The 21,624-nt window shown below is 39.9% G+C and overlaps 1 protein-coding gene across 3 annotated transcripts in view; it reads right to left on the bottom strand.

Moving 5' to 3' along the window:
* FANCC (FA complementation group C) overlaps positions 1-21,624 on the bottom strand; it is a 286,431-nt gene that overhangs the window by 45,897 nt on the left and 218,910 nt on the right. For all 3 annotated transcript variants that reach the window (XM_045086109.1, XM_045086108.1, XM_004777392.3), the window contains one exon: positions 2,775-2,931. In XM_045086109.1, coding sequence (XP_044942044.1) covers positions 2,775-2,931 — 157 coding nt within the window. The remainder of the gene's footprint in view (positions 1-2,774; positions 2,932-21,624) is intronic.

Consider the following 21,624-nt stretch of genomic DNA (forward strand, 5'->3'; position numbering starts at 1 on the left):
GAGAACAAACTGATGGTTACCAGAGGGGAGGTGGGTGTGGGAAGGGGTGAAATAGGTGGTGGGGATTAAGGCTAGACTTATCATGATGTGCACCAGCTGATGTATGGACGTGTCGTATCACTACAGTATACAGCTGAAACTAATATAATACTGTATGTCAACTACCGGGAATTAAAATAAAAAGTTAAAATTTAAAAAAAAGAAGAAAAAGAAAAGAAAATACCAGGCTTGCGAGTCCCTGAGAGGCCACAGCACATTTGGGGAGATCATTTCCCTTTGTACAACCTGTATCACACTTTTATCTTTTGTTTTTGCAACATCTTGTAACTATAGAATTTCCAGGGCTATTTCTGGATAGTCCCAAGAGATGGAAATGTAATTAACAGTGCTCCATATAAAATACAAGTTACGTAGACCATCACACTTTAATTACTCTCAGAATCCAACTCTAATGTAATAGGTATCAAGTTTCTTCTGGAGGAAAACACAGCAGGCCCCTGCTATCTGCGTCTTCCAGATCTCTCTGATACTTCTGCACGGCCTTGTCGCTGCACCAAGATACTGTACTGCGATAAATGAATCAGATGATGCAATTAGGAAGCAGGTTCTTCAGGTTACCCATGTAATCACTCAGTCACGTCACAGGCATATTCCAGCCCGCCTGGTCTTCTGGCACTGTAGACCCAGGAAGCCTGAGGAGAGCAGCCCACGCCAATCAGGGGCTTGCAGCTCTGTATTGTAATTACCTCCTTGAGCCACAAGGCATACAGAGGTCACATCCTGCCAATGCCACAATGAATTAAACCAAATAACACCCTCTGGAATCCTCCTTTAACTATAATGGAAGCTCCGAATCCCTACGCACATGAGACTGATAAATACTTCTGTAGATCAACGGACTTCGAAGCTGTCTGCCTGGGGGACATTAAACAAAGAAAGCTGGAGACTGAAGGCTCTACAGTGCAGTGTTCAGTGCAGGGGCCTGCCTGCTGGCTCTCATATGCCGGGCGATCCTGTGCTTTCTGAAGCGCTTTCAAGCCGGAGGGCCACGGGTTTAAAAAGGACATGGGGGAGGTTCAGAGAAGAACCACAGGACCAAAGAAAGCCTGCAGAATCAAACCGACTCAGAAAAGCCAAAGGAAGTGGGATTTCTCCATAGGGACAAGACCTAAAGAAATAAGGACCCTGAAAGCAAGGAAATAACTCAGTTACTGCATTTTGTCCCTGAAAAAAGACTAGAGAAATTAAATTACACCAAGTACATTTAAGTTAGAAATACAGATTTACCTGATAATAAAGGTAATGTTTGGAATGGGCTGCCAGGGACTTCTAAAAAGCCTTTGTTCATTCTGAATTTTACTCAACTATTTTAATGTAAGGTGCATTCTTATTTCTCAACCTTACTATGCAACTCTTTTGAATGGTGAGGTCAAGCAGTAATTTTCCCCCAAACCAAAACACCTCTCGTGCTCTCTCAGTCTTATACATCTATTTTCTTTTCGTCCTTCTTTTCCTATCAAACACTGTAAACGTCCACATCAGCTGGGCTCAGCTTGTGCCACTCAGCTTGCAGCCATATGGCTATGGGCGACAGCAGCACCATCCACAGCCGCCTGGGAGGCCCCAGAACATGAAGGCAGACAAGAGCCTGCGGAGTAAGGGAAAGGCCTGGCAGTCACACAGGAGAGCCGGTGGGGACCTAAAAGAATAAAGGGATGGAGGAAGAAGGCAACTGAATTCAACTAAAATTCCCTAACACAGCCTCCAATTCGAAAGAGAAAACAAAACAGGAAGTTCCAACTAAATTTAAAAAAAAACCAGAAGGTGTCTGGGAGGTGGGCGTTGTGTGAACTCAAGCCAACCTCAGAGCTCCCCCCTTTCCAAGTCTCAGCTCAAGTGGGGAGATAAACACTTTCTCTTGCCCAGTTTTCCTAGCCCCCAACTGAAGATCTGACCGTTCACCATCTCTGAAGTAATTTTCTCCACCTGTACAATAGGAAGAAAATCTCTGAGCCTTATGTTCCCAGGTTATGAAAGCTAATGAGAAAACATGTTAGAAACCACTGAGGTCCTCGTAAAACAGATGCCCAGAGCGCGCGGCACCTCCTGTAGTTTTTGACTTGTTTTTTCAGGGTGCATTGGTCTTCAGTCCTGCTCTCACAAGAATGCACATAAATTCCACAGAGTTGCCTCCCAAAAAGGGAAAACACCCCCATGGTGAGATTCTGAGGACTGCCTGTGAGTCCTGCCATCTGACCCTGGTTTAGGAAATGAAGCCAGTCCATTTGGCCCACTGAGCCCCCAAATTCCCAGGCCTGAGAAGTCCCAAGTGTAAGGGAGGGCAGGTGAGCCACCACATGGAGGGAGGGTTCAAGGCTAGAAGGCTTATAGCAAAAGAAAACACAGAATTCTTAGTTGTTTTAACCTTTCTTCCACGATTTTGTTTTATACCTCCTCTCATTTGTAAGATCTTCATTTTTTAAAACTTACTTTTCATGTGGAAATAAGAAATACTGTTTTAAAACAGTGTGCCTTAAAACCAATTCTTGTGCATATGCACTATACGCTGGCAGTAAATCTCACACCTCTCCCCATTTTCCAGACGTGATCCAGCTATGCAAAAAATCCCCCTATGCTGGGTATTTCTATAACAAAAGGCAGTTTAAAAGGTGCCAACTGCTCTCTTGTTTACATTTCCCTTCGCTTTGACAAAAAGAGATGATACCCAGGGTCCTCTTTAAGGATTTTTCTCCTCATCAAAGCCCAGCACGTACCAGTAATGAATCTTTCAAAAAGCATTCGATCCTTCTCAGGAAATTTCTGGCACTGGAGATTAGCTTTTCAAAAAGATGCAGTGTTGCTTTTTCAAGGCTGGGAAGGTGCCGAAGCCAGAGGCAGACTACAGCTGACTCCGGGAGAGAGATCTTCTTCCTTTCAGAAAGAATAAACACATATTAAACAGAAATGGGTTACTAAGAAAATAAGATTGAGAGAGATCAAAATGCAGTAACGAGTCCAGTTTGCGAATCTTCTTTTCATCATGGCCGTATAGCAGTTAACATTTACAGTAATCAATGAATATTTACCAAGCGTCGTTTGCAAAATAATGTGAATCTGCTTCCAATTCAAGAAATTAGAGAAATGCCCAAAGTAAGAAATGCTTTCCAAAAGGAAAAACAAGCAGTAGTGATGGGACAAGTGTTAGTGAGGGAAGATTAGTGATAAAGAATAACATGGGAAAAGGCCTTTAAGTATACAGTCCTGAATTTAAGAAACAGTTCTGTTTGAACGTACATTGTAAGGATTTCAAGTATGTAATCAAACCTGGGTTTGAGTCCCAGAGCCACCACCCACTAACTTGGTGGCCTTGGGAAAGTCACTTAGCCTCTAAAGCTCAGTGCACTCCCGTGTCGTGTGGGCCTACCTCCCTCACTGTGTTCTCAGAAGGATCAAATGCAATAATACATACATGTTCAGAGATTAGGACAATGCTTGACATCTAGTAAATATTCAGTGACTGTATTTGTGAATCTGTTGCTTGAAAGTTAAAAAATATTTTCCTTTAGTAATAATTTCAAAAATAGCAGCTATGGCCTGGTAGAGCCATAGTTCATATTTTGTGTAGCTATGTTTCCACAGGAGAATGTACTTGGAGGTCCTCCCGAGTCAGGTCAGTGAATCAGGAGCTCTACCTCCTCTCCTGGAAGGTACCATGAGGGTACACCTAATTCTGATCCACTGGAGGCTCTGGGACAGCAGTAGGGCTGTCGCCCCAGGGCACTCCCTGTGAACACAGGGTCTCTTTCGGTCTAGGGAAACTTCTCTTTGTTCTTTCAGCCCAACTTCCCGAGGCCTCCCTCCCTCTTCACCTGTGGCACCACAGACTGCAGAGTGCTTTCCAGGTTCTGCCCAAGATGTTTACTGCCTTTACTAAGAAAAAGAAAAGCTCAGGGCACAAAGGCTCCCTATTAGCCCCAAACCCCTTCAGGCCTTCCCTTCGCCGTTGCTTCTGGGCCATTTCTCTGCAGGAGCTGGCACGAAGCCCAGAGCAAGAGTGCAGGGGCAGGAAATGAATAGGCGAGTCACAGTGCAATTTCTTGTGATTTCTCTTTATTCTTCTCCCTCAGTGTAACTCCTGTAGACCTTTGTCTTGAATTAACTCTGGGGCAAGGCCAGACAAAGCTGAAGAGTCGGAAGGACTCTCAAAAAGCAGGAGCGAGGCCCTTCTGACACGTTCTCATCTCACTTTCTCACCCTGAGCTTCGGCTCTTCTGGGAAGTCTTGCAGGGCCCCTTCCCCTCACCTCCCCACACCTGGCTGGGGGGCCCCTCTCCTGTATCACCTGGCACATTGGAGGGCCACACTACAGATGTCCTCTCTTATGCCACTGGGGCTTTGGGCTACAATTCCCATGCCACCTCCCCTCTCATCCTGGATGACAAGGAGCTGGTGGGCATCCAGGCAAGGAAGAGGAGCACTTTCTGTGTGGCACTCAAAGTGCCAGGCGCAGGACAAGCAACTGGGAACAAAACAGACCTAGTCTGTACCCCTAGCACTTGGGGCCCAGTGGGAAGTACATGTACATATACCAAATTGAGGAAAAGGCAATGAAGGAAAAGGACAGGCTGAGGTAAAAGAGTAACAGAAGGGGCCCGACTTGGATCGGGTGGTCAGATGGCTTCTCCAGCTGAGTTGAGATTAGCTAGGTGAAGAGTAGCCAGAAGGGCATTCTGGCAGAGGGAATGGTAGCCTTGATGGTCCTGAGCCAGGGAAGAGCAAGGTCAGAAGGAGAGAGAAACCCCAGACTAGAGAAGGTGAGGTGGTTGTAAGGCTTTGGGATTAGAAATTTTCGGAAATTAGAAACTTGGGAATAGAAATTCAGTGATTATTCTGGTCTGAAGGACTTTACAGAGAGGAGTGCCAGGATGCCGTTTACAGTCAAAGATCAGTCAGGCTGCAGCAGAGAGAACTGAGTGTGGGCCTAGAATGGGTGTGGGGAGCCCAGGAGCCCAGGGTAGCTGGTGCTGGCGTGACCTGAGCAGCAGTGGAGGAGTGAAGGGTACTGGCACCTACCTCAGCAGTAACATCAAAAGGAACTGGCAATGAATGTGCTGAGAGGTGGTGAAGGTGAGGTAGGAATCAAGGCTTCCCAGCTTTCTTGAGCAACTGAGCTGGATGGAAAGAAGGAAAGATAAGATCTGTGAAGGATTTACTGAGAGCTCAGTTTGGGTATAGGAATTTAGAATATCTGAGGTACACTCAAAGAAGAACGACTAAATAGGTCCTTGAATATCCAAGTTGGAAGTTGTGGGGAGAGGCCTGGGCTCAAGATCTATATTAAGGAACCATCAGCCAGCATGGAGTGGCATGGAAGTGGAGAACTCCAAAAGAAGTCTGTGTGGGAAAGAAGAGGGCCCAGGTCTGTGCCCTGAGCAGTGCCAACAGGCCAATAAAGATGAGGTGTTGCAGGTGGAGGAGGCAGGAGACACACCAGCAGGGAACAATGTCACCAAGAAAGCGAAGGCCTGGCTCTGACTAGCACTGCTGAGACTGAGGACATGGGGAGGGAACCACATGCATGACACTGGGCAGGCCCTTTGAGACCTCCCCAAGGACATGGTTTTCATAGCATGACAGAAGCCAAGGGCAGTCAATAAGGAGAGAAAGTGGAAGTGCAATCATTATTGAAGAAAGGTCTTCAGAGGGACAGCTATGATGGGAGTGACAGCGGGAGGCTGCACAGTGGTGGCCTGTGTGCAGGGCGGTATGGTGGACTGGTAAGCCAGGGGGAGAGGAGCACGAGAGGCTGAGGCCTGGTAGCTGCCATTTATTAATCACTTACCTGAAACCATGCTAAGCATTTTGCTTGTATTTTAATCCTACAAAACAGGTACCTTAATTATTCTTATTTTATAGACAAGGCATCTGAGGTTAGAGAGGGACCAAGGACTCATAGCTACGATCTGTACCCAGGAGGTCTGATCCCGGAGCTGGCTGTACACCTGTTTCTCCACTCCGTGGACTGAAAAGTGGAGGGTGCTGCTCAGAAGAGGGGCCCTGGCCCAGGGGAGTGAGCAGACGGCCTTCCTGGGTAAGCAAGATGTATGGCCCCATGTTGACTCCCCACAGTGTTTGGGAAAGTCTTTTCAAAGTCTAGGCTGTCAGCCAGTTTTAGTCACATTAATAGACCCTTGGGAGAGGTTTCCATCTAGCATTCTACAGGAGAACATCCCTGGACAGGGACAAGGGTTATCTGTGGCCTCTGTCATGAACCACAAAGCCCACAAGAGGCTGGGATGCTCTGGGTGGCAGAGGAAATTTGGTTGCTCAGTGGTTCCTTCCTTCCCAAACAGTAGGGATGTCTTTTGACCTGCATTCACCACATGTTATTTTATTTTTTTCAGGATCCATATGAAGTAACTATGTACATATGAAGTGAGAAGTTTCTCACTTCAGTGAGAGGTGTTTTTGTTGTTGTTATTATTGTTGTTTTTTAAAAAGATTTTATTTATTTGACTGACAGAGATTCCAAGTAGGCAGAGAGGCAGGCAGAGAGAGAGAGGGGAGAAGCAGGCTCCCTGCTGAGCAAAGAGTCCTTTGAGGGACTCAATCCCAAAACCCTGGGATTATGACCTGAGCTGAAGGCAGAGGCTTAACCCACTGAGCCACCCAAGTGCCCCTTCAGTGAGAGTTCTTCATGCAGCACCATTCCCAGGACCATGTGCATCAAGTGTGCATCAATTTTACCTAATGGTCACAGTGGCCGAGTGATGCCTGGCAGCACAAAGGTATGAGTTATTGAGAGTGGATGAACATGAGCAAATATAAAAAGGAAGCTAGTGTAAAATGGTAGTTCCATCAAATATCTGAAATAGAAGATATTGCTTAGTTAAAAATTTACATAAGATCTGTAAAATTATATACTCAAGTCAATAAGTATATAATATATTTGTTCTATTCTCAAGACACGGTTCTATTCTCTGTATTGTATGGTGGGCTCTGGGAGGCTTAATCATTAGTGGCTGCCTTCAGCTCAGGTCATAATCCCAAGGTCCTGGGATCAAGCCCCACATCTGGCTCCTTGCTCAGCAGGGAGCCTGCCTCTCCCTCTGCCTGCTGCTCCCCCTGCTTGTGCTTGCTCTCTTCACACCCATCCCCTGTGTCAAATAAATAAACAAAATATTTTTAAAAACACAAAACATAAAAAATTAAAAATGTGTATGTTAACAATTACCTTTTTATTACCTTTTATTCAGAGTATGCTCTATTATTTGCTGTGATTAAATTTATAAACCCACATTTGGTATTTGAACAAAACAATCATTTTGCTCTAAAACATCAAAAATTTAACTCTTTATAATCAATACTGGAGAGGAAGAAATCATCAAAACAGTATGATCTTAATATACTTGCATAACAGAATTTGGACCAACACATTCATATCATGTAAAATGTTCTAGAAGTGTACCAGGTTGGTTTTGAAATAAAAAAGGCAAATAATATTATATGTCCATTATATCTCAATAAAACCAGTGGCTGGGGAGAGGCAAATTATGAAAGAATGCAAATGGTCAATAAAAGTATGCAGATTTTCAACCTTATTAAGAGTAAAGGAAGGTAAACTAATACAGCTATCATTTTTGTCCTCACACATCAGCAAATGTTTAGGACAACATTCAGTGCTAAAGTAGGTACAGGGGACATAGGTTCTCAGAGGTGAGATGGAATGGCTCTGCTCTTTTGGTTATGCATACCACCTAACAAATTGTAAAGCAGACATCATCCTGGCCTTCATTACCATACTTTTGTGAATCTGCCTGGCAGAAATACAAGCATCAGCTGGAGGACAGTCACTGTAGCAATGTTATAAAAGCAAAATTAAAAACAACTTGAATGCACGTATTGGAAGTACCAGAATAAATTAGTGTCCATTCATATCAGAGAATATGGTCCTATTTTATAAAAATGAGCTGGATTTATATCCTTGAGAGCTAGTCAAGATGTGTTGGTGAAAAAACAGGTGTAATGCTGTTTTTGGTTTTTGTTTCTAAAACTACTTAAAAACTATTTTAAAAAAGAGGAAAATTGCTTTCCATAGATTCCTATGTTTATAAGAATATAAGGTATGGTTATCAGAAGTACGAGAGAGTGATAATGAGGATAACTGACATTTTCTGTATATGCTTCTGTATTGTATAGTTTGACCTGATAAAATGAATATATATATATTTCTGTGGAAATTTAAAGAACCAATAAAGTCACAGAAGATAAAAATGTTTTAAGGGACACTGAAAAATTTCATTCTACTGAACATGTGTAAGTCATAGAAACTCTAAGGCTGTCCTTTTTCTACTCTAACTATACCTACTCCATCCATCTAGCCTACACAATGATCAAAAGTTGGTTCTCCCAAATTCCTAGCTAATAATCATGGTATGTTTTCTGAATTATAGCTACGTTTTAGGAAAATGAGATTGGGTGTTTGGGACTTATGTGTAATACATTAAAAGTTTCTTATTTAAGGGGCACCTGAGCGGCTGAGTCATTAAGTATCTGCCTTCGGCTCAGGTCATGATCCAGGGTTCTGGGATCAAGCCCAAATTGAGAGCTCCCTGCTCAGCAGGAAGCCTGCTTCCCTCTCTCCCACGCCCCCTGCTTGTATTCTCTCTCACTGTGCTTCCCTCTGTCAAATAAATAAATAAAATCTTTTAAAAAAATAGTTTCTCATTTAAAATAGGAGAAATGGGCTACTGGTCAGTGCTTTCCTGTAGAACATCTGCATCTTACTACCTTTTTTTTTTTTAAAAGATTTATTTATTTATTTAAGAGAAAGAGAGAGAGAGAGAGAGAGAGAGAGAACAAATATGTGTGTGAAGTGGGGGGAGGGAGGAGCAGAGGGAGAGAATCTCTAAGCAGACTCTCAGCCAAGTGGAGAGCCTGACATGCGGCTCCATCCCACAACTCATGAGATCATGATCTGAGCTGAAACTAAGAGCTGGACACCCAACCCACTGAGCCACCCAGGAGTCCCAAACATCTGAATCCTAGTAACAATTCCTGACACAAAGCAGGAGAAGCCTGACAGGATATACTACGTGTCCAACTTCTTCTGCTATTAAAGTCTACTTGATAAGTGCCTCCTTGGCATTTAGAAAACTGTACTTTGTTTTTCCAAAATAGTGAGGCTGTTGTTTGTCCCATCTTTTCCAAAAAGAGACAGTATATAAAGAAACTGTTTCAGATGGTCAATAATTTTGGCTCCAGTTTTTTTGTCTAGCTACAATAAAAACAGAATGTGAAATTCGATTCTTTGCAAGAACAGTTCCAAATGAGGGCAGTGCCTGTTGGTAGGGAATGTCAGAGAGGCAAAGGGAAGGAAGAGGCCTCCTCAGTCAAGACAAATATAGGCAGTATTCCACCTTTCCAAAGCAGAAAGAGATCAGGGCTGTTTGGGTTGCCAGAGAAGCCCACAAAAATTGGTATCAGCTTTTCTGGAGAAGTACTTAATTCTAAGGAATTGGAAAGAATACTCTCTATTATATCCCAAAGGAAATAATATGTATTTCCATGTATTCCATAATATGCACTTCATGTATTTCTATGAAAAGTTGATTTAAGAAGTATAACGAATTTGAGGACTGTGCCATTATTGCCACTTACATGTTCAAAGAAATCACTTTTCAAAACAAAGAGCAGAAACACCAAGCAAAGGAAATGTCCAAACCCAAACATACTGGAATATCTATTACAAATCAGAATCAGCAGGTTTTTATTTGAAAAGTAAACCTTTTCAATGCCTAATTTTGTGACCATATCTTATTAAAGTTTTTAAAAAAAAAAAAAAAAGAGGATCTCAGGAAGTTTAAATAAATGGATAAAAGAAGTTTCAGTTATTACTTCTCTTCTTTGCTACCTTTCTGTCCTTGGTATTACCCTAGTCTTTCTTCATTTATAGACACTTGCCTTTATCATTTGACAACACTTGAACCCTGATTTTTCTTGTCTGAGCTGAAAAAGCAAAGAACCAGAAGCTTGGCAAAAGGTCAGGTTTTTCTTGCAATATATTTTCTTTTACTCTAAAGGTAAGCACCTTTGGAAGATGTATTAGTTCTTTCACCAACAGGATTTAAAAAAAATTTTTTTAATAGGAAATAAAGTATATATGTGGGTGTGTGTGTGTAGTATATATGTATATACCTATACACACATACATATGTATGTATGCATATATAGTTCAGCAAAAGGAATTTAGCTTACATTTGGTCTTGGCTCAGTAACATTTCCATTAGAAGGAAAAGATGTAAGCTTGAGAAAACTTAATAAAACATTATAAAAAATGATATAATTACTAAAGTCAACAGTAAAAGCAACACGTGAACAGTTACGAACATTTACTCTGAGTGTGAGGCTCCATGCTAAACATATTACAGACATGAGACCCGTTCAAATACATTTCAGTGTGCCTTATGTCGGTTCCCGCACCACAGTTACAATAGGCAGCACCCTTTGAGCTCTCCAAAGTGTTTTGGTGAAGATTATGAACTGTACCGTCACACCGTGAGGCCAGTTGGTTGGTCAGTCCTGCATCCATTCTTCCTTTCATTTGTTCAACTGACTTACTCATTCTAGTATGTAGAAAAAACTCTACCCGGTCATGAAACTCCTCAATATTTCTGAAGCAGAGTTAGATTTACCTTAGAGGCCATGTCACATTGAATCACTTATACTCCACAGACCCCTGGAAGGATTTCAGCAGCCCTCCCCGAAAGGTTGTATGCAGCCAGCAGCCTGTATACAGGCAACTCCAGGAACAGACCTGAGAAGTTAGTTTTGACATTTAGGCCAATAAATTAAATATTTCCTCTAGGTTATCTAAACTGCAGCGGGGGGGCAAGAATCCGCTGTTTAAAAGAAGACAGGCAGCCCTTTTCTGAAAATACATGACTGTATCTGGAAGCCAAGGCCACAGACTCCCGGCCAATAGTAAAACAGATGAAATTCCACTAGTGTATTGTGGTAGGCAAACAGCTGGAAGTCTAAACACAGGGCAGGGCGCACTGGTCAAAAAAAGTATGTGGTTTCTAAATGACCACAGAGCACATCTGGGGAACTGCTCAAGGGGCTGGAGGGAGAACAGTCCTGGGTATGGGGTGGTAACTTGCACTGACAGACTGAATCAGCCTCCCCATGTCAACATGTGGCTGGGATGCTCTGTCCATGGGAAAGTGTCCATGGAAAAGTGCCAGCCCTTACGCCACTACTTGGGGAACTTGCTGAGCTGAAGCCATAGGAATTGGACAAGTTGAAGGCCACCCAGCATTTCTGGACTGTCTGTCCCCCATGGATTAGCAGATATAATTTTCCAAACCAAATAAATTTTATTAGTTGCTGAGGGAGAACATGCTATCAGAAGTAAAATAAACAGCAAAGGAGTTCAGGCCTACCCATGAAGCCACTGCATTCAGCATTCTGCCTGAGCACTGCGGGTGGAGCAAAAGTAGCTATTTTCTGAGAATGTCTCTTCCTCACCAGTAATTTCTGAAACAGTTTTGAGAGGTTTCACAGGGGATGTCAAGGGGCGTTCTCCTCCCATTTCCCTTTAATTCAAGTTTTTTTTTTTTTTTAAAGATTTTATTTATTTATTTGACAGACAGAGATCACAAGTAGGCAGAGAGGCAGGCAGAGAGAGAGGAGGAAGCAGGCTCCCTGCTGAGCAGAGAGCCCGATGCAGGGGCTCGATCCCAGGACCCTGGGATCATGATCCGAGCTGAAGGCAGAGGCTTAACCCACTGAGCCACCCAGGCACCCCCATTAATTCAAGTCTTGCTGAAAAGCCTGGAAGCACAAGTTGCTAAAGCCTTATAATTTGATAAAATGTATTACTAAATAAATCAGAAATAGAGCTGCAATGGTGAAAGGCAAAGAGCATTTTACTTAAAAGTAAATACTTTGAAAAACTGCGTTGGAGTATGAAAAATGAAAGTTGGTAGGGTAAGCCACCAGAAACTGAAGTATGTACTCAGGTAAATGATGTGAAGCATATTTATTACATTGTACAATATTTTAAATTGATTATTACTAAGTATCTTACATAAATAACAAATATAATTGATCAGGGGCGCCTGGGTGGTTCAGTGGGTTAAGCCACCGCCTTCAACTCAGGTCATGATCTCAGGGTCCTGGGATTGAGCCTTGCATCGGGCTCTACGCTCAGCGGGGAGCCTGCATCTCCCTCTCTCTCTGCCTGCCTCTCTGCCTACTTGTGATCTCTCTCTCTCTCTGTCAAATAAATAAATAAATAAAATCTTTAAAATATATATATTTGAGCAGACTCCTTAGGAAATTCAGACTTATTGGGTAAACTCTGACAGGTTTACAGTAAGTAAAAAAAAAAATTGTATTTTTTAAACATGAGAATTCAGTTTTGATTTTTTTCAACATCAAGTAATTTAACCTATTTTTTTCTAAATCTTACTTCAACAAATTTCTGCATTACAACATTCCATGTAAAATGAAATTAAAATTTACGTTTTTACATTAATTTATAAGAGTTATATATGAAAAATAGCAAATATCCTACTGGTAATTATTTACTCTGAGCTAACTGAAAGAATAATAGTGATTTTGAGATGTTCATTTTCCAAATGCAATGATATAATAAAAATCAGTTTAAAGATGGGGAGAAGATATGCTTACTACAGATAAAAAAATTCAAAGAAAAAATCCCCCAAAATACAATAAAGACCTTCAAAGTAAAAAAATGTCTAAAACCTGTATGTGTGGAAAACATGTAAAACACTCTTTTAAGATCAAAAAGTAAACCTGAACAAATGGAAAGACATAAGTGTTCTTGGACAGGTGGGCACAAAGCCTTCATGTCAGAAACAGCCAGTTCTCTCTCAGTTAACCTATCTATTTCCCAAGAGCCTCCCCCAGACAACATTATCTACATTTCCTGAAGCTAGACACAATGGTTTCAAAGTTTACTTAAAAGATAAAACAAGCAAGAATTGCCAGAAAAACCCTAAAAAGCTAGAGAAATGAGGGAGAACTAGCTTTATTTTTATATTAGGTATATTTGAAAGGGTCCATGATTAAAACAAAGTGGTACTGGCATGTGACTATACAACAGGCCAAAAAGAAAAACCACAACAAAAACCAAAAACCAACCCAAAGAACAGAAAAAACCAAAATAGGCCCAAATGCATACAGGAGCTGGAAGTGTCATTAAGAGAGCAAGGACTTTGCACACTTTATCATACTTGAAATGGCAGAATACTCTGTAATCTGAGAGTGGGTAAAGCAACCATATTACTTCAATAAATACTTTGCAAAACCAAAACAAAGAGAAATTGGGAGCCTAGAGATTGAAAGAGACTTTTGAACCTATTAGTGAATTTGGGACTGATTCTAAAAGAACCAACTGTAAAAAAAATTTCTGAGACAATCAAGAGAATTTACTGTCTGACTAAATATGTGATGGTGCTAAGGAATCAGTATCAATTTTTAAATATAATAATGCTATTGTAGTTAGTTATGCAATATATATTCATATTTTGAAAATATACATTTTCAAATACACTCTATGAAGACTTCCAATTTCCTGTTGCACACGAAAGGAGCTTGGAAGTCATCACTCTATCTTAACAACAAGTACAAGTACAACAAGTACAAAGCAGAACACACTGAAAAATCAACAACTCTTCTTTATCCTTAAAAGAGGGTAGGACATAGGACAAATCTTGGCCCCCAAGACTGAAAAGACAAATAAGCAAATACAAGAAATTGTGACTTACTCAAGTAGAAATCTGTAAGTAGAATCTACCCTAGGAACCAGTGCCAGGTAGGAAAACCTGAACTAGAATTAGTGAGTGCCTGGAGGTTCAGTGTGGACAACTCTGAAAGTGAAAAACTTCTGTGGGATCCAGTCATAGAGGGTCCCCATAATATTATGAAATTTGCCTCCAGGAGGTTAACCAGGTTCTCACAGTAAACGTTGGGAGTAAATCTACTTCTGCTTTAGGTTTTGAATACGATAGAGCACTCCATTCTTAACAAGGTCCGCCCTCAAGGAAAACTAGTTTACCAGAGCCTAACCTCATGTCATATGCTCAAAGCCTAACAGACCTGTGGAAAGGCAAATAACCAATTCCAGCCAGCTCAGGGCATCTGTCCTAATAAGGGGAAGGAAAAAAAACCCAAGAAACCTTTGTGAGGTTCACAGTCAGAGACATAAGCTCACTAAAGGACTGAGACCTAATTTTAAGACCATAGAACACTTTCCCCGCTCTCCTATCTCACCACCGAACCACAAAAGCCTATTTACAGCAGTCTTGTTACATAGTACATCATCTCTAGCTATCAAGAAAAGAGTGACAAAGCATATCAAAAGGAGACAAACCCCCACAATTTTAAGAGACAGAGCAATAACCAGAACCAGGCATAGAGAGATGTTAGAATTACCAGACTTGGAATTAAACACAACTATGATTAATATGCTAAGAGCACTAACACACAGCATGCCAGAACAGATGGGCAATGTAAGCAGAGATGGGAATCTTAAAAAAACAAAGAGAAATACTAGAGATCAAAACCACTGTAGCAGAAATGAAGAATACCTTTGGTGGGCTAAACAATAGACTGGCTGAGGAAAGAATGTACGAGCTAGAGGATATATCCATGGGAACCTTGAAAACCAAAAAGAAAAAAAAAGACGAATAAAACAGAAGAGAATGTCTAACGAATGTGGAACAACTATAAAATATGTTACCATACGTATAGTGGGTATACTAGAAGAAGAGGGAGAGAGAAAAAAAAATTTTTTTGAAAGTAGTGACTAAGAATTTTCCCAAATTAATGTCAGGTACCAAATCACAATCCTAGGAAGTCCAGCGAACACCAAGTGGGATAAATGACAAAAGTCTGCACCTAAGCATATCATTCTGGAACTACAAAAATATCAAAGATAAGGAAAATATCTTGAAAGAAGCCAGAGGAAAAATACAACAACTAAAAATTTTATTTATTTATTTATTTACTTGTAGAGAAAGAGGGAGAGTGTGAGGGGGGGGGAGGGGCAGAGGGAGAGGGTCTTCAAGCAGACTCTCCCTGAGTGTGGAATCCCATGCAGGGCTTGATCTCACAACACTGAGATCATGACCTGAGCCAAAACCAAGAGTAAGACGCTTAACCAACTGAGCCACCCAAGTGCCCCTACATCTTAGTTATAGAGAAAAGAGATAGGATTATATCCAACTTCCTAGAAACCATGCCAGCAGGAAAACAGTGCAGTGAAATATTTAAAGCATTGAGATACCAAAAAAAAAAAAAAAAAATACACCATTTGAAATTCTGTACCCTGTCAAATTATTCTTCCAAAGTGAAGGAGAAACAAAGGCTTTTCCAGAGAAAACAAAAATTGAGGAGTTTTGTTGCCAGTAGACCTACCCTGTAAAGAAATTAAAAGAAGTTCTTTAGAGAGAAGAAAAGTAACAGGTCAGATACTCAGTTCTCCATAAAGAACATCAAAGAATGTACTTGATTATGTATGTTTATGTGTGTATATACGCGTAGGGTGCTTAAATATAAGTGAAATGAATAATACAAGAGACAGAAAGGAAGAATTAGGATTATTTTGTTATTTAAAGGTACTCATTGCGGCGCCCAGGTGGCTTGGTCAGTTGAGTGTCCGTCCATCCAATTCTTGGTTTCAGCTGGGGCTGTGATCTCAGGATCATGGGATCCAGCCCCAAGCTGGACTCCGTGCTCAGCAGGGCATCTGCATGTCCCTCTCCCTTCCCCCACTTGGACTCTCTCTCTCTCTCAAATGAATAAATAAAATCTTTAAAAAATAAGGTACTCACTATCTGTGAAGGGGTATAATATTATGTGAATGTGGATTTGGGGGACGCCTGGGTGGCTCAGCTGGTTAAGCAGCTGCCTTCGGCTCAGGTCATGATCCCAGCGTCCTGGGATCGAGTCCCGCATCGGGCTCCTTGCTCGTCAGGGAGCCTGCTTCTCCCTCTGCCTCTGCCTGCCATTCTGTCTGCCTGTGCTCGCTCTCTCTCTCTCTCTCTGATAAATAAATAAAATCTTTAAAAAAAAAAAGTGGATTTGGATTAGATATAAATGTATATTGTAAACTCTAGGGTATTTACTAAAAAAGGTAAAAAAAAGAATATGCTAAGAAAGAAGATAAGAATGGTATCATGTTAAATCTTCAATTAAAATCACAAAAGGCAGAGAAAGAGTGGAAGACCAAAAGGAACAAATAACAAGGGTAGCAAATATAAAACAGCAGGAATATAATAGATATTAATAAAACTATGTTAATATCACTTCAATCACAGTCAATCATCTAAATGCACCAATTAAAAGATAGATACTGACAGAGCAGGTCAAAAAACAAGATCCAACTATATGTTGTCTACAAGAAACTAACTTTAAGTATAAAGAAACATACAGATCAAAATTAATGGATGGAGAAAAATATACCATGCTCACACTAGTCAAAAGAAAGCAGGAGTAGCTGTATTAATTTCAGACACAGTAGGCTTCAGATCTAGCAAAGTTATCAGGAATAAAGAAATTCATTACATTTTTTAAAAAAGATTTTATTTATTTATTTGACAGACAGAGACCACAAGTAGGCAGAGGCAGGCAGAGAGAGGAGGAAGCAGGCTCCCTGCTGAGCAGAGAGCCTGATGTGGGGCTCGATCCCAGGACTCTGGGATCATGACCTGAGCTGAAGGCAGAGGCTTTAACCCAATGAGCCACCCAGGTGCCCCAAGAAATTCATTACATATTGATAAAGGCATAAATTCTCCAAGAAGATATAATAATCCTTACCTTGTATGTGCCTAATCATGAAATGTAAAATTACATGAGGAAAAAGTAACAGCATTGCAAAGTAGATGAATCCACTATCACAGCTGAAGCCTTCAACATCCCTCTATCAGAAACAGATTGATCCAGCAGGCAGAAAATATCCAAGGACATAGCTAAGCTAACAACATCATCAATCAACTGTACATATTGCCACTTTTGTATACTTCATCCAAACACAGCAGAATATGCATTCTTCTTAAGTTCACATGGAATATTCACCAAGATAGACCACATTCTGGGCTATAGAACATAAGGTGCCTGGGGGGCTCAGTCATGTAAGCATCCAATTCTTGATTCAGCTCAGGGCATGATCTCAGAGTTGTGAGATCTATCCCCACAGCTCTGCACTCAACGTGGAGCCTGCTTGGAATTCTCTCTCTCTCCGTTTCCCTATGTCCCTCCCCCCCTGCTCATGCTCTCTCTCTCTCTAAAAAACAAGCAACCCCCACAAAACCTAAATAAATAAAATACATCCTCACAAATTTAAATGAATAGAAATCATACAATGTCTGCTCACAAGATCACAATTCAATTATAAACTAGAAATCAGTAACAGAAAGATAACTCGAAAATCCCAAATTATGTAAAGATGCAACAACACACTTCTAAGTAACAAATGGATCAAGTAAGAAACCTAAAGAGAAATTTAAAATATTTTGAACTAAAGAAAAATAAAAACAAAATTTATCAAAATTTGTGGGATGCAACAAAAACAGTGTTTAGAGGACAATTTATAGCACTAAATACATACTCAGAAAATCAGCAATATCTAAGATCAAGAACCTAAGTTTCCACCTCAGGGAGGTATTTAGAAAAAGAAAAGCAAATTAAATCCAAAGTATACAGAAAAAAAGAAAAAGTAATAATTAAGAAAGAAATCAGTGAAACAGAAAACAAAAAATCAACAGAGAAAAATCAGTGAAACCAGAAGGTGGTTCTTGGAATTGATCAATAAAATCAATTAAGTCTCTATCCAGGCTAACTTAAAAAGAGAGAGAGACAGAGAGAGAACAGAAATTACTAATGTCAGAAATAAAAGCGGAGACATCATTATAGAGCTTATGGACATTAAAAGGATAATAAAGGAACTGTATGAACAACTCTATGCTAATGCATTTGGTAATCTAAATGAAATGGACTACTTCCTTGAAAGATAACATTCTAACACAACTCACATAAGAAGAAACAGGCTGAGTAGGCCTATACCTATTACAGACATTAAATTAACATTTAATAACCTTTCAAAAAAGAAAGCACCAGGCCCTGCTGAATTCTATTAAACATTCAGGGAAGAAATTATACCAATTTTCTATAACCTCTTTCAGAGGAGAACAGCAGAGGAAATACTTCTTAATTCATTTTCTGAGGCCAGAAATACATTAATACCAAAAGCAGTCAATGACATTATAAGAAAATGTAGAGATCAAAACCAAACCAAAACAAATCTTAGAGACCAGTATCTCTGATTAACATAGAAGTAAAAATCCTCAATGAGATATTAGCAAATTGAATCCAACAATGTATAAAAAGAATTAGACATCATGACCAAGTGGAATTTGTCATTGGTATGCATGGCTGGTTTAACTTTTTAAAACGAGTTAATGTAATCAGTCACATTAAACAAGCTAAAAAAGAAAAGTCATGTGATTATATCAATAGATACAGAAAAAGTATTTGATAAAATCCAAACCAATTCAATACAAAAACTCAGTAAACTAGAATGGAGGACAACGTTCTCAAATTGATAAAGAATATCTTCAAAAACCTAAAAAGAATATTGTTTTTTACAAAAACAATTATTTATTTATTTATTTATTTGAGAGAGAGAGAGAGAGACAGCAAGAGAAGAAACACAAGCAGAGGGAGTGTGGGAGGGAGCAACCTGATGACTATGACCTGAGCCTGAGCAGAAGGCAGATGCTCAAGATTAAGCCACCGAGGCACCCCAAATTAATATTGTTAAAATGTTGATATACCTAAAGCAATCTATAAATTCAATACAATTGCTATCAAAATTTCAATGGCAGTTTTCACAGAAATAGAACAATCCTAAAATTTTTCTGGAACCACAAAAGTCCCCAAAGAGCCAAAGTAATCTTGAGAGAGAACAAAGCTGGAGTTATCATGCTCCCTGATTTCAAACTATTTTACAAAGCTACAGTAATTAAAACAGTATGGTATTAGCATGAAAACAGGCATACAGATGAATGTAATAAAACAGAGAGCCACAAAATAAAGCTATGCATATATGGTTATTCTATGACAAAGGAGCCAAAAGTACACAATGGGGAGAGGACAATCTCTTCAATAACTGAACTTGGGAAAGAACCAGCAAAATAATACTAAGTTATACACCACCACAAAAGACCCTGAATAGCCAAAGCAATCATGAGAAAGAACAACAAAGTTAGAGATATCACAATCCCAAATTTCAAGATCTACTACAAAGTTACAGTAATCTGCTATGGTACTGGCAGAAAAAGAGACACACAGATCAGTGGAACAAAACAGAGAGCCCAGAAATAAACCCATGCTTATATGGTCAATTAATCTGACAAAGGAGACAAGAATATACAATAAGTAAAAGACAGTCTCTTTGACAAATGGTGCTGAGAAAACTGGACAGCTATATGCAAGAGAATGAAACTGGACAACTTCCTTACACCATGCATCCAAATAAACTCAAAAGGATTAAAGACCTGTGAGACCTAAAACCACAAAACTCCTAAAAGAAAGCATAGGCAGGGGACGCCTGTGTGGCTCAGTCAGTTAAGCTGCCTGCGGCTCACGTCATGATCCCAAGCTTCTGGGATCAAGCCCCACATTGAGCCCCACATCAGGCTCCCTGCTCATTGGGGAGCCTGCTTCTCCCTCTCCCTCTGCCTGCTGCTCCCCCTACTTCTGAGCATGCTTTGTCTAATAAACAAACAAACAAACAAAAAAGCATAGGCAGTCATCTCTTGGACATCAGGCTCAGCCACATTTTTATGGCTATGTCTCCTTGGGCAAGGGAAACAAAAGCAAAAATAAACTATCAGTACTATACAAAAATAAAAACTTTTGCATAAACAATGAATTGTGGAACACTGAAAAAAATTACATTAAAAAAAAAAAAAAAGCTTTTGCACACCAAAATGAAAACCTGCTGAATGGGAGAAGATATTTGCAAATGTATATCTATTAAGGGGTTAATATGCAAAATATATAAAGAACTTCTACAACTCAACACACACACACACACCCCACATACATCTCACAAAAAGTCCAATTAAAAAATGGGCAGAGAACCTGAATGGACATTTCCAAAAAAGACAGATGGCAAACAAGTAAGTGAAAAGATGCTCAACATCAATGAATATCAAGGAAATGCAAATCAAAACCACAATGAGGTATCACCTTATACCTGTCCAAATGGCTAGAATCAGAAGGACAATAAATAACAAGTATTGGTGAGGAAGTGGAGAAAAGGGAACCTTTGTGCACTGTTGGTGGGAATGCATATTTATGCAGCCATCATGGAAAATTAAAACTATCCTATAATCCAGCAATCCCATTTTTGGGTATACATCTAAAGGAAATGAAAAGAGGATGTCAAAAAGATATCTGCACTCCCACTGTGCATTCACAACAGTCAAGATATGGAAACAACCCAAGCATTTGTAAGTAGATAAATGGATAAAGAAGATGTGATATACTTATACAGTGGAATATTATTCAGCCACGAGAAAGAATGAAATCCTGCAGTATGTGACGTGGATGGACCCAAGGGCATTATGTTAACTGAAATAAGTCACAGAGAAAAACACAAATGCTGTATGATATCACATAAAGTGATATCATACAGCATTTGTGGAATCTGAAAGAGCTAAACTCATAGAAACAGAGACTAGAAAGATGGTTACCAAAAACTAGTGTGTGGTGAAATGGGGAGATGTCGGTCAAAGAGGACAAATTTCCAGTGGTAAGATGAATAAATCCTGGGGATCTAATGAACAGCATGGTGTGATTATAGTTGATACAGTATTATGTATTTGAAAGATGTTAAGAGTAGATCTTAAATGTTCTCACCACAAAAAAGAAATGGTGATTGTGTGACATGATGAAGGTGTTAGCTAAGCTATGGTGGTAATCATTTTGTGATATAAAAAGTATATCAAATTAACTTGTACATCTTAAACTTATATAATGTTATATGTCAATTATATTTCAATAAAGCAGGTGGGGGAAATGTAAGTAAGTAAATAAGTAAACTAATATTTCCTTTTGTGCCTCCATGGAAACATAACAAGAATATACTTTGTTGTCTAATTTTGCAATAATATTTAAAAATTTTTTGGAAAGGGGCACCTGGATGGTTCAGTCAGTTAAGCCTCTCCTTCGGCTCAGGTCATGATCTCAGGGTCCTGGGATCGAGCCCCACAGTGGGCTCTCTGCTCAGTGGGAAGCCTGCTTCTCCCTCTCCCTGCTTCTGTACCCTCTCTCACTGTCTCTCTCTCTCTGTCAAATAAGTAAATAAATAAATAAAAATCTTGAAAAGTCTAAATTTTATCTAAATTATTGTAGATCTTAAGTATATTTATATATACTTCACAAATGCATAACATTTTAATCCTCTTGGTTTCATATATGTTACTCATTTACCTTATTATGCCTTATTCGACAGAATGTTTTCAAATACTCTTAGAGTGCTAGCTAACTGTGGCATCAATTTGATATCAATCATTCAGGGTCGAAACA

This window comes from Mustela putorius, unplaced genomic scaffold, assembly GCF_011764305.1.
Source record: "Mustela putorius furo isolate JIRA1106 unplaced genomic scaffold, ASM1176430v1.1 tig00000876_pilon_pilon_pilon, whole genome shotgun sequence".
NCBI classification, from domain to species: Eukaryota; Metazoa; Chordata; class Mammalia; order Carnivora; family Mustelidae; genus Mustela; species Mustela putorius.